Below are 12,292 nucleotides of genomic sequence, written 5' to 3'. Positions count from 1 at the left end.
CTTTGACCATGATGAAGGGTGCTCTCCATTGTTATTGAATGAGTTTGGAGTGATTCTACATTGCTTCTTTCTTCTGCAATTAAGATGATTTAAGCTAAGGCCCTATGCAGCGAATTGCAGCTACAAAACAGCAGGTATGAATTGCATTTTTCGTTGCATTTTTGCTTTATTTTTCTTCCCTTATTAAATTTATAGGGACATTGCTTGTGTTTCCCAAGAAACATTGGCAAGCTGTTCCTCCCCTCTTTAAGCTCTTGCTGGAGACGCTGCGTCTGTGAGTCATGTGCAGTAAAGATGGCTCTCCATCTCTACGGCGCAGACCTCATTGGTACTTCTGGTCTGTGCACAGGCTAGGAGAGAGGAAGAGAAGTGTCTCCAGCCTGTGCACAGTGAAAAAGAGGAGCAGTCTCCCAGAAAATTAGATAGGCAAGTAAGATGCATTGGGGGTGGGCTTAGTTACTTGTAAATGGCAACTAGAGGGCTTAGCTGGGGAGACCAGAAGGGGGTTGTAATGGAGTGAGGGGGGTGGTGGTGCAGTCAGATAGAGCAAGTGTGGAAGGTACACAGGAAGCTACATTGCAGGAAGCTAATACCATGTAAACAAATGCAGATGTCAGGAGCTCCCAGAGAAACCCAGAAATCACTGAAAACACTGCTAAAAGTATATGGGTATTTTTAACCCATTAATAGCACAAATAGACCTTTTAAACTGCTTAATGACCTGTACTTCATTGGTCACATGGGGATGTATAGAGGGAGCTCAAGAGCTGGGCTCTCTCCATACAGGGTGGATCCTGGCTATGTAATACAGCCAGGACCCGCCACTAACAGCAGCGAACGATGCCTGCACTGTTTGCAGCCGATAACCCTTTAGATGCTGTGGTCAAACAGGACTGCGGCGTCTAAACTTCACAGGTGCAACCAGCGCTGCCATTTTCCAGCAATCGCCGCTCTCCTGCACGTCACTGGAGGGTGGTGACAGGTTGCCATGTCAGCCTCCCAGGCTTGTCATTGCCCTAGATCAGTGGTGCCCAATGAAATTAATCTTATATGATATTGATGCAAATGCATTTTTTCTCCAATTGCACCTCATTCTGAATTTTTTTTACCAGCTTCTCAGTACATTGCACAGCATATTGAATGGCGCCATTACAAAGTACAATTTGTTTTGCAAACAATAAGCCATCATGTGAATCTGTGAACTGAAAAATGAAAAAATTATGGCTCTTGCTATGTGGGGAGGGAAAAACAGAAATGCAAAAAGGAATGATGGCCCGGTTTAAAAGGGGTTAAGAAGATTTTAGTTTGGGTCAACAAAGACAGTGTAAGAATATGAGTTACAGTGAATTTTGTATTATTGAATGAATGGGCCACAGCTACAGAAAAAGATTGGTGGCAGTCTGTTGTTGCAACACTGTACACCACACTTTGATAGCTTGCTGTAGTAGGACAACCCAAAAATAGCAGAGTTTAAGATTTTCAAACAATATTTCTAAAAAATAAGGAGATAATACAAAGCATCAATACACAAGCAGTTTACATGCAGTGCAGAAAAGGGCCAGCAATGTAACAGAAGTTCTCCTGCAGTACATATTAAAATCACTTCAATATAAATGTATATATATTAAAGAGAATAATATAGAAAATACAATTACAAAAACCCATAAATGATAATACTGACCAAAACAGTGGGCTATTAACTCTTTAATATTCCCAAATGAGAAACAAGTGGAAAAAAAAAAGTCTGGAAAATAATTGGTCATCGTTGTCTTATATTGGACGAGAAAGCTCAGAGACCTGGAGGACACAATATTATTCCATAAATGATCATAGTTATTATTTTTTTTACATTTATTCATCTGCTTAACTTCATTTATTACCACTATTTTAATGATGAGTTCAGAGTTACTGTATGACGTGAGCAAGTATATAGTTCATGAAGGAAGCATTTGAAGGTTCTTCGTATGGTTTCCTGGTTTAGTAGCTCATATATCACTGGGTGGTCACAGTTTGTCGTATAGGACCTGAAAGTGGAGGGATCTTTTGGCTTCTTTCCGCGGATAATCTCTTCAAATGTTCTGTATAAAAACCATTAAAATCCAACCTGTGAAAAATGAGAATATGAGTATCTGTAGTTTAACAAGCTCAATGTAGACACCTGTCTATGTGCATTGTAAGAGGTGTGAAAATGTGTGACAGCCTAAAAGCTTGCCCTGGCGACATCGGTAAGGTTCTTACAGCCAGGATGGGTGACTTGTTTTTGGAAGAGTTGTGGAGCTGGAACAAACCCTTTAATATTGTGAGATCTGGGAATATTTTCCTACAGACCAATACTTCCCATGATCTGATAATTCTGAACATTTTTGGCTACCGTATATACTCGAGTATAAAGCGAATTTTTCAGCACAGTTTTTGTGCTGAAAAAGCCCCCCTCGGCTTACACTCGAGTCAGCAAGAAAAAAAAATAAATAATTTTTTTTTTTTTTTTTTTCTTAGGAGCCCCCCCTCCTTCTAAAAAAAATAATTTGACCAGCCACAATATCAATGTATAGAATCTCCCATAAAATAGTGCAAAAAAAAAAAAGGAAGAAGATTTAAAAAAAAAAAAAAAATAGTTGTAAATCCCTCCTTTCCCTAGAATACATACAAAAGTAGAAAATTACTGTGAAACACATACACATTAGGTATCCCTGTGTCTGACAGTGCCCGGTCTACTGAATATAGGGGATCTGCAGTGCTACACAAATAAACTGTCCAGCTCACCCACTTGTTATATTCGTATGAACTCCATGTCTGAGATGCACGGACACCGATGGACTTGAGTCGGTCAAAGAAACTAAATATACATGGATGAATCCAGCACTCTCCAGACCAGGAATGAAGTTCGAAGTTTGAAGATTTTATTCATTCCTGGTCTGGAGAGTGCTGGATTCATCCATGTATATTTAGTTATCTGCAGTGCTCTTGTTCCGTCAGGAAGGGGTTAATAGGAGCACTGCAGATCCCCTATATTCAGCCAGGCTGAATTCCAAGTGGGGGGGGGGGAGAAAAAACAGTCCTCAAGCTCAGGGAAGGGGCAGACAGACAACCAAACACCCCCTCCCCTTTCCCAGCAACTACTGCACCCAAAAACTCTGACCATTTTAATTTTTGAAAATTTCCAGTAGCTGCTGCATTTCCCCCCCTCGGCTTATACTCGAGTCAATACGTTTTCCCAGTTTTTTGTGGTAGAATTAGGGGCCTCGGCTTATATTCAGGTCGGCTTATACTCGAGTATGTACGGTATATTTCTTACCTATATATGATGTTAATCATGCTGTGCTCACAGTCATTGGTGCTGTACATACTCAATTTATCAAGAAGGTCCATGAGATGAGTTGAGAAATTGCTATCAAAATTATTAATGGTGGATTCAAAACCTGTTGAAGACTGAAATGCATCCACATGTTCTGCAAGAAACTAAAAGCACAAAAAAAAATAAATATTAAAATAAAATCTACTTAGTCTTTTCCTATGGCAGTTTATTCCCCATTTACCTTAGAGGTGAGTTTCTTTTTCATAGCTTCTTCTGTTTTCTCACTTTGGGTTGGGGGACCCATCATTGTGCCATGCTCCAAAGTCAAGCGCTCCATTTCTGTCTGCACCTGCATGCTCTGTGTAAATCTCTGACAAGGGTGGAACAATAAAATACATCAATATGGCGTACTCGCTTTTAATGGAACACTATCTACTTATGGCTAATTTAATCCATGGGCATTTTTTGATTTTTGTTTATGACTCCCCCCTTCCCTCTTCCAAACCCCACTTTTTATTTTTCTGCTCTCAGAGCCATATGAGGTTTTACTGTTTGCAGGGCAAATTTTTCTTCATGATACTACCATTAATTATTCTGTAGAATGTACTGGAAAGCTGGAAAATTCAGAATGGGGTGGATTTGAAGAAAAAATGCATTTGTGCGACTGTGTTACGGGCTTCATTTTTACGGCCTTCACTCTACAGCCAAAACAACATGTCACCTTTAGTCCATGTTTCGGTACGAATCCAGGGATACCAAATTTATATGGTGCTATTTACATTTTAACCCCTTAACAAAAAATCCAAAACTGTTGTAATTTTTTTTTTTCTACAAGTTGCCATATTCTGACACCCGTAACCTTTTTTTTTTTTATATTTCTGTGTATGGAGATGCATAGGGCGTCTTTTTTGTGGGGCCAGGTGTACGTTTTAGTTCTACCATTTTGGAGAATTGCTTTTGTTTTGATCACTTATTCAAACTTCTATCAGAGGAAAAACAGTGAAAAAACGGCATTTTGGCACTTTTGACTTTTTGCCCCCCTGCTACGACATTTACTGTACGGGAAAAATGTTTTTATAGAAAGGGGGGTGATTTGAACTTTAAATTTTTTCTTTGTATTTCTCTTTTACTACTTTTTTTTAAATTTTTTGTTTTATTTGTTAAACCTCCTAGGGGTTCTGATCACTAATGTAATGCATAACAATGCTAATGCATTGCAAAATACTGGGGATTCTAATGCAGAATAGAATGAAAGGCCGGAGAGCCTTCACAAGGCTCCCAGCTGTCATAGCAACGTGACGCCAGCCCCAAGGCGCCAGGGGAGTTAATGTCTGCAGTCAGTGCGGGCACCGACTGCATGCATTAACGTTATGTGTCTGCTGTATAAAACAGCAGATAGCCGGCGTCTATAGCAGCTGCCATATTTAAACATGTCAGGAAGGGGTTAAAGAAAAGCATGCCTTGCACCTCAGGATAGGCCATAAATATATGACCAATAGAGGGCCAACACCTGGATCAATCAGCTATATGAAGCCACTTGTGCCGCCTATCATGTAAACGACACGGGTCTGGAAGGAGAAAGCTCTGTCTACTGTATAGCAGTCCGAAGCCCTCATTGCAGTTCCACTCTCACTGACTTAAGTAGGAGCTGATATGCAGTGAAGGTGCCGAGTCTTTGAAGGGCAAGGGGGGATACTCACCCTGCTATTCTGAACGCTTCACAATGCTAGATTGTAGATAAGAGACTAATAATTCATATAATGAGGCAACAAATCAATTAATTAGCAGGCATGAGTATCGTACTCCACCTCGATAGAGCTCTGTGTGAGGCTGAATACGGAGATTCAAGACAAAGGAGCAGGAGAACAGTTTAAACAGTGGAGAATAAAACAAATATCCTTAAGATATATTTCATGTTTCTTCTGTTCTCCTCATATTTATAAAAATGTGTTTATTACTGGAGGTACGCTTTGAGGAATTTTCTTCTGTTGACTGTCTTTAGCATAGAGCAATGTGTTTGCTGCTGAATAAGCAGGGAAGTGGGGAAGAGAGTTTAGTGGTGAAGGTCTAGTGCACCCCAACTTATGTCAAGTTAAAGAATGGGGAATATGTTAGTTCATGGGTAGCACTGTTTTGACAAAGAAAGGAGGTTTAAAGGAGTTTGGTCTCCCAGAGACCTGAACCATCATTTCAGTTTTCTAGAGGATCTACAGTAGGGATAGCCAGCAACTCAATGGGAGTGGTACAGCTGTGTCTGAGAAGATGGTGCCTAGTTGAAAAATTGTTAAAATTAGGGAGTGAAGGGAGAGGAGCAGGTACAGCCTCATTAACAAGACCGAGGAATTGATCATATCAATCCCCAACAGTCAAATTAAAATGGCAAAAGCCATCCTGATATTGTCACTTGTTTATTGCTAATTATATTACTGGCAGATAACTCCGATGCCATTTTAACCCTTCGGTGATCTAACACATTTTAGCCTTAAACCAGTAACATTTTATGCCTCTTTGCATTCCCATGTTCATAACTTTTTACATTTTATTTCAATGTATCTTTACAAAACCTTGTATATTGTTAGCACGAGACTTTTCATTATGTTTTTACTCTGATGTCAGCTTTATGTCATTCTGAACTAAACTGTCAACTGTACATGCAAATCATGTTTAAATTAAGAAAAGAAGAAGAATGAAGCGGGTACGTAGTACTTACCTGCATGCAGTTGGTAAACATGACACAGACTGACATAAGCTTGGAGAAAATCTTGAGAAGCTCTGGATTGGTTAGCATGCAATCCTTTAAACAGTTGTCAAGGAAACTTGTGTGGTGACTAAGTACATCATCTATGTTAGAAGCCTTAAAGAAAAGTGCAAAAGTTAAATACATTATGTAAACCACAAAAAATAAGCACCAAAAAAATAGTAAGATAAACTCTTAGGGAGCCTTCACACGGAGTAAACGCGCATGTATTTTTGCAAAATACACGTGTAAAAATAAGACTCCCATTGACTTCAATGACATTTTACAGGCGTAAAAAATATCATTGAAGTCAATGGGAGTCTTATTTTTACACGTGTATTTTGCAAAAATACACGTGCGTTTACTCCGGTGAAGGCTCCCTTAGGGCATCTAAAGACAAACTTTAAGCTGGCTACGTAAAGAAGATGACTGTTGGCCAAATGCTCATTTAGCACATAGTGTGTGATGTTCATGATCTTCACAGACCCTTAGACTTCTTAATGGGCAGCAAAAACAGACAGGAATGGGACCTGGGTCATGTGTATGTGGCCATTAGACTATAAATGGTCAGTTTGAAAGCCGCTAAGGCTAGGTTCACACTTATGCTGGACTATCAGTCGTTCGGATCCTGCTTTACTACTACAGAGTGGTCCAATTCTGATGTCTATTCTTTCATAACTTCTTAATCTAGGGTGTAACCAGATGTAAGGCTATCCAAGTCCTGCAAATCGTTTGTTAAAAGACCCCCCCCCCCACCCGTTTTAATGAATTACCTTTTAAACGTATATATGTAAATGAGCCCTCCTGCTTCTGGAATAGGGTATCTACCAGGAAATTTTAATTAATCTTTGATCCTAAAGACACGACTGATGTACACTATTTTGTGTTGGTCTGTGTTTTCTTTTTCTCTGTGAGTGCTTCTGGAAAAGGACCTGTGACGACGTCACTACTGCTCTGTGATTGGCTTGTCCCTGTGATGACGTCACTACAAGGTTCTTTGCCGTCTTCTAAGTAGTGATCTATGCAGAGCAGGGGCTGCAGCTCCCTTTGTCTATCACAGGTCTCCATGTGCACAGTAGATCTATGCTATGATAGACACAGCTAGCTGTGTCTATCATGCCGATCAGGATTGCAGGACACGACCACCAAATCCGGGACTGTACTGCATAATTTGGGACAGTTGGGCAGTATGTATGTGGGAAGCATGGCATCAGAGTCATCTCCGACCACAGTTGATTTTTATTTTTTTTACAGCTGACACTTGCTGTCCATGGCACCCGCTTGGTTCCTGAGGGGATTTCATGTCCATGCTATAATAGTTTGGCATGGAGTCTTCATTAACAACATCCAATGCTACCATATTAGGTCATGCTGCAGCACGGAGTTAAAACACGATCTGAAATATATCACCCCATTTTATCACTGGGGCAGCTGCATTCAGCCACATATTTCCAGGGGAGGTGTACTACTGTATTCAAATAAATGACCACAACTGTAATGTCTGGGTGAATCAGATCCAAGTGGGCAACTAACTTCAATGTCATTGATATGCACTTAAAACAGAGAATATCATAATTGTACGGTTTGGAGAAGATAGGACAGTTAAGCAGTCATTTGACTTAGAGTTATTAATAAGCAATCTTTATTTTTACTCAAATTCCCAAGTCTCATTTAATTAATGAGATACACATTTTACTATTTTATACTGCATACAATTTCTTGAATACTTACAGATTTTAGACTTTTCTCCAGGATGTGCCATGTTGGTTCCATCACTTCAAACATCATGTAATACTGAATGTTTTGTACGAAATTTAACATCCTTTGACGAAGAGTAAATGCCCCCGCAAACCTGGAAATAGTGTGGTTAAAAAAAAATAAAAAAAAATAACTAAAAAATTACAGAGGCAGCAAAAGGAAAGATTTAAAAGATGTCCCAATATTTCCCAATTACCTGAACATGAAACTATCAATATGCACTAAAATATAGCACAGGCCTGACATCCAGTTGGAAATTGATGCTGATACTATCTAACTAGCAAACCTCTTGTTACTTATAGAGTGGCTGGGGGCATTTAACACAAATCAAAATCATGATTGAACATTTTACCTGGATTATGATTAATGGTTGTTTATTTTAGGACACGCCTCTTTTTACATGCCGCTGAATTTTGGTTTTAGTTATTCACATATCAGCAATCCTGATTAGATAGCATACAGTTAGTGACATATTCCTTAGCAAATGGAAGTTTGAGAGAGGATGGCATGAATGTAAAAATGGAATTTTTGTACTCATTGTAAAATCCTTTTCTCATTGTATTCACAGGGAGACAAGCTTATTTCATTGTGGGACACAGCACCATGGATGTCTTAATGCAGTCCCAGAGGGTGGGAAAAACACGGCCATGCAAAACCCTTACCGCTCAGCCACTTGCAGAAACTTACAACCCAAACCGGCAGTGGCAGAGGCCAAAGAACAGACAAGGCGAAACTTAGAGAAGGCAGATGGAGGCTCAGAGAGCCTTACAGACCTGGAGAGTAGAAGCCTGATGCCAATGTCCCAGGGAGCTCCAACAGTTCTAGAGGAGAGAGCAGACACCAGCAAGGGCTCGCCTTCAGAGAAGGGAGGCTGCCGAGAAAAAATGGCAGCCAGCTTGGGACTCCAGCGGGTGGAGAAAATGACCGCCAGAAAATAGGCCTTCCAGGACAGAAGGCAAAATGGGAAGTCACCAAAAGGCTCAAAGGGGAAACCTGAAGCACCTCAAAGATGAGACAAGATCCCACAGCTGAAAGAGAGGACCTTGGGGTGGGGGAAGCAAGAGCTCCACTCCCGAGGGAAAGCCTTTAAAGGGAAGAAGACTAAGACCTTGAGACAGACCAGAATGGAGAAGATTTACTGAGAATAGTTACATTCACAACGGCGGACGCAAGCCTTCCCCCCATGCGCGATGGGAGAGCGTAGCTCTGTGGAATTCTGGGCCTTGAGTATGGTCAGAATAGCAAACTCTGAAAAAACCCAAGGTGCCTCACATCTCAGATTCAACAGCTGTTATGAGTAGTAACCCCGGATATGCTTTGAAGTGAGATGCTGACCCCTACCACGAGACACTGGAGACAGCATAGATTGGCAAAGAGACTCTGGTGAAAGCTGAAGTAGCCGGACGAAATTACCTTTCAGGCCCGGAACCAGACGCCCCACCACCTGAGAGGCCCAGAGTGTGGGAAAACCTTCAAGTCGAGGAGGGCTAGAAGAGGAAGGCATGTATGACTTGGTGCAGGACTGGTCTACAAGGATTCCCTATCCATTCTATTTGGCTTCCTATTTCTTCCTACCGACGTACTGAGGAAGGTCTTTCAGACCGAAACGTTTGTCGGAATAAAATTCACTTTGGAAGCACATTCATAGAGTGCCGGAAATTTTTGTTTACTGGTCTACAAAAAGGCTTCCTCAAACAGGAGGAAAGCTCAGTAATAGCCCCGCGTATTATAGCTCCAGGAGAACAGTGATAAGGGGATGAACAGCAGTTCAAGGACATGGCCAGCATGGGAAGGGGGAGAGGGGAGCAGGCATACTCACCCATGTTCTAAACTTCTTATACTCACCCCATGTGGTGTGTTCAGGCACCACAGGGTCACTCCCTCGATGGAACTTTGTGGGAGTGGGGTCACCAGAATATCCGACCACCGATGCAGCAAGCAGAGGATGGGGATCGGATGACAGTCAAGACGCTCTTTTGCACAGCGCTGCGCCCGCAGGGGATACAACTAGTGTGGCGTACACGCTGTAGACCCCCCTGCACCCGAAAGAAAATAAAAAATAAAAAACGATGCAAGACTGAAAGGCTGCGTCGTGTCTGCCTCCTAAGACACTATTTTCAAACTGACAAGCACAGTGTCTGTGGGAGGGATACAGCCCAGTGGGTGGAGCTGACAGATTTTCTTTCTTTTTTTTTTTTTTTTTTTATAAATTCTTTATTTATGAATAAACAAAAAGAGGTAGTTCCAAAAAAGATCAAACAGAGCAAATGTACAGAAAAGCCGAGACATCTCGGACCAAAATAGTCAGATGCACAAATGGACAACTGTAAGTAAACAGGGAAAACACGAAACACACAAAAGAGCATACAAGAGCAGACAACACAGACCAAGACAAGAAGAACAAACCAACGGAAAGTGAAAAGGAAAGAGGAAAAAGGGAACAATTCAACGCACTGGCCAGGCAACCAGCAACCATAGAGAGCACAACAACCAGCTAAGTCCGTGCACCCAAGGGCATCTAGGAGGAAAAAACTATAGGGGGCAGGCCTCCACACAAGCCTCTCGAGCAGTAATCAAACGATACGAGGTGAGCACGGGATGGAGATAAGGTAGCGCGACATCAACAAAGAGAAAACCACCCGAAGCGACAAGGAAGACCGCCATGAGCTACCAAGCACCAGAGCGAATGAGCAGTACAGCAGTCCCCCAAACTGAGAGTCAAGGCAACCATGACAACACAAAGCAGGAGATCTGGAAGACAACGACACAGAGGCTCAGACACCCCGAAAACACGGAGCAGAAGAAAGGGTACGTGGAAGCGCCCACCCCACCATGACGAAAGAAAAGCGATACGGCACCTCGGGGCATTAAGACCGTGACCCAGGACAAGAACAAAGGCTACGAGCTCATGGACGGCAGCGAAAGTGGGGGGGAAGGTGAGGGAGAACAGGACTAGGGTCAGGCAGGAGAAAGAAACAGGACGAAAAACGCATGGACAAGGAAGAGACAAGACGAACGGCCCAAGGAGGGGGACACACAAGACACGAGGAGCAAAACAAGGGGAGAAGGGAAAGGGGGGGATACAAATACAACCAAATAAGGCCGAGCTCGGCTAGCCCAAACTCGGAAAACACTAAACAGTGGGACAATCCCACTAGAGCAGGTCTCAAAGGTACACCGCAGTATACGCTCAGAGAGCTGCTAAGCCTAACTAACTGGGGGAGAGGTAGCTCAGAAACCAGAGCCACCCATTCCCACAACGGCAAAAGCATAACAGAAGAAAGAAGAGAGATCGAAGGGGCCAAGGTCAAAAAACACCAGTAGGACCAACGACACCTTCAAGCTCACCTGTCCTCATGCCCCAGGCACATCGGAGCACCCAGCGAACCAAGGCTAACAGAGTCAAAGGAAAGCGGGGCATCGGGTGCTCCAACCAGACCAGGGAGAGGAGGGGGGCGAGACACACCACGAGCGAGCAGCAAAGACCGAAGTCCACGCCGCCCGCCCGCAGGGCACAAAGCTTAACAGGCACTAAGAAGAGAGAAGGCACGGAAAAAACAGAGCAGTAAAGACGGCATCAAGGCAACAATATGCAATCAATAACTGGCCACGGCGGGCCCAACAAAGTCCTGCACAGCCGGCAAGGATACAGATCTGCGGGAAGGATCCACAGCAGAGTCCACAGTGCGCTGCCCCTGCCGCGGCAATGGAGGGGAAGAGGGTCCAGCAGTGGGAAGAGGAGCCGGAAGCGGGTAGTCCAACCAGTCCGGCAGGGACAAACTCGGAACATCCAGGAAGTTGGCCAGGGCCTCCGCCTGCTCCAGGGAGTGCAAGGTGAAAACAGCACCGTTACGGCGGACTTGGAGGTGGAAGGGATGGCCCCATCGATAAGTAGCGCCAGAGTCCAGTATCAAGCGAAGAGTGGGCTTCAGGAGACGCCGCATAGCCAAGGTACGGCGGGAGACATCCGGAAGAAGGGTGATTGAACTATCCAGGAACGGGACCGGGCCGTGACGCCAGGCAGCCTGAAGAATATCCTCTTTCTCTTTATAGAAGTGGACTCGACATAGGACATCTCTAGGGTCAGAAGAAGAGGCCCTTCTAGGCCCTAACACCCGATGAATCCTGTCGACGTTGATATCAGTGTCCATTGGCCTAGAGAGGACAGTGTTGAAGACAGAGACAGCGATGGAGCGAAGCTCCCCAGTAGGAACAGCATCAGGGATACCCCGCAGCTTAATATTATTCCGGCGGCTCCTATTTTCCTGGTCGTCCACCTACAGGAATAGATGACGATTAAACATGCGTTGAGTAGACAAAGTATTTTCAACCTCCAGGAGACGCTGATCAATAGAGTCCGTACGAAGCTGCTGGGAAGAAACCTGAGTAGATAGCGAATGCAGCTCAGCCTTAAAGCCCGACAAGATCTTGTCCTGTCTCTCCTCCACTCTGCGGACCATGGCCTCCATGTCTAGCTTAGTAGGCATGGCACGGAGCAATTC

General features: G+C 43.3%; 1 protein-coding gene across 2 annotated transcripts in view; it reads right to left on the bottom strand.

The window, feature by feature from the left end:
• Positions 1-1,695: 1,695 nt before the first annotated feature.
• The window catches only part of TUBGCP2 (tubulin gamma complex component 2), a 60,413-nt gene continuing 49,816 nt past the window's right edge, over positions 1,696-12,292 (bottom strand). For both annotated transcript variants that reach the window (XM_075257783.1, XM_075257782.1), the window contains exons 14-18: positions 7,764-7,884; positions 6,006-6,149; positions 3,537-3,665; positions 3,296-3,459; positions 1,696-2,104 (exon numbers count right to left, since the gene is read on the bottom strand). In XM_075257783.1, coding sequence (XP_075113884.1) covers positions 1,993-2,104; positions 3,296-3,459; positions 3,537-3,665; positions 6,006-6,149; positions 7,764-7,884 — 670 coding nt within the window. In that variant the 3' untranslated portion in view covers positions 1,696-1,992. The remainder of the gene's footprint in view (positions 2,105-3,295; positions 3,460-3,536; positions 3,666-6,005; positions 6,150-7,763; positions 7,885-12,292) is intronic.

This window comes from Leptodactylus fuscus, chromosome 10 (assembly GCF_031893055.1).
Source record: "Leptodactylus fuscus isolate aLepFus1 chromosome 10, aLepFus1.hap2, whole genome shotgun sequence".
In the NCBI taxonomy this organism is placed as follows: domain Eukaryota; kingdom Metazoa; phylum Chordata; class Amphibia; order Anura; family Leptodactylidae; genus Leptodactylus; species Leptodactylus fuscus.
This window is presented reverse-complemented; position numbering and strand designations above follow the sequence as displayed.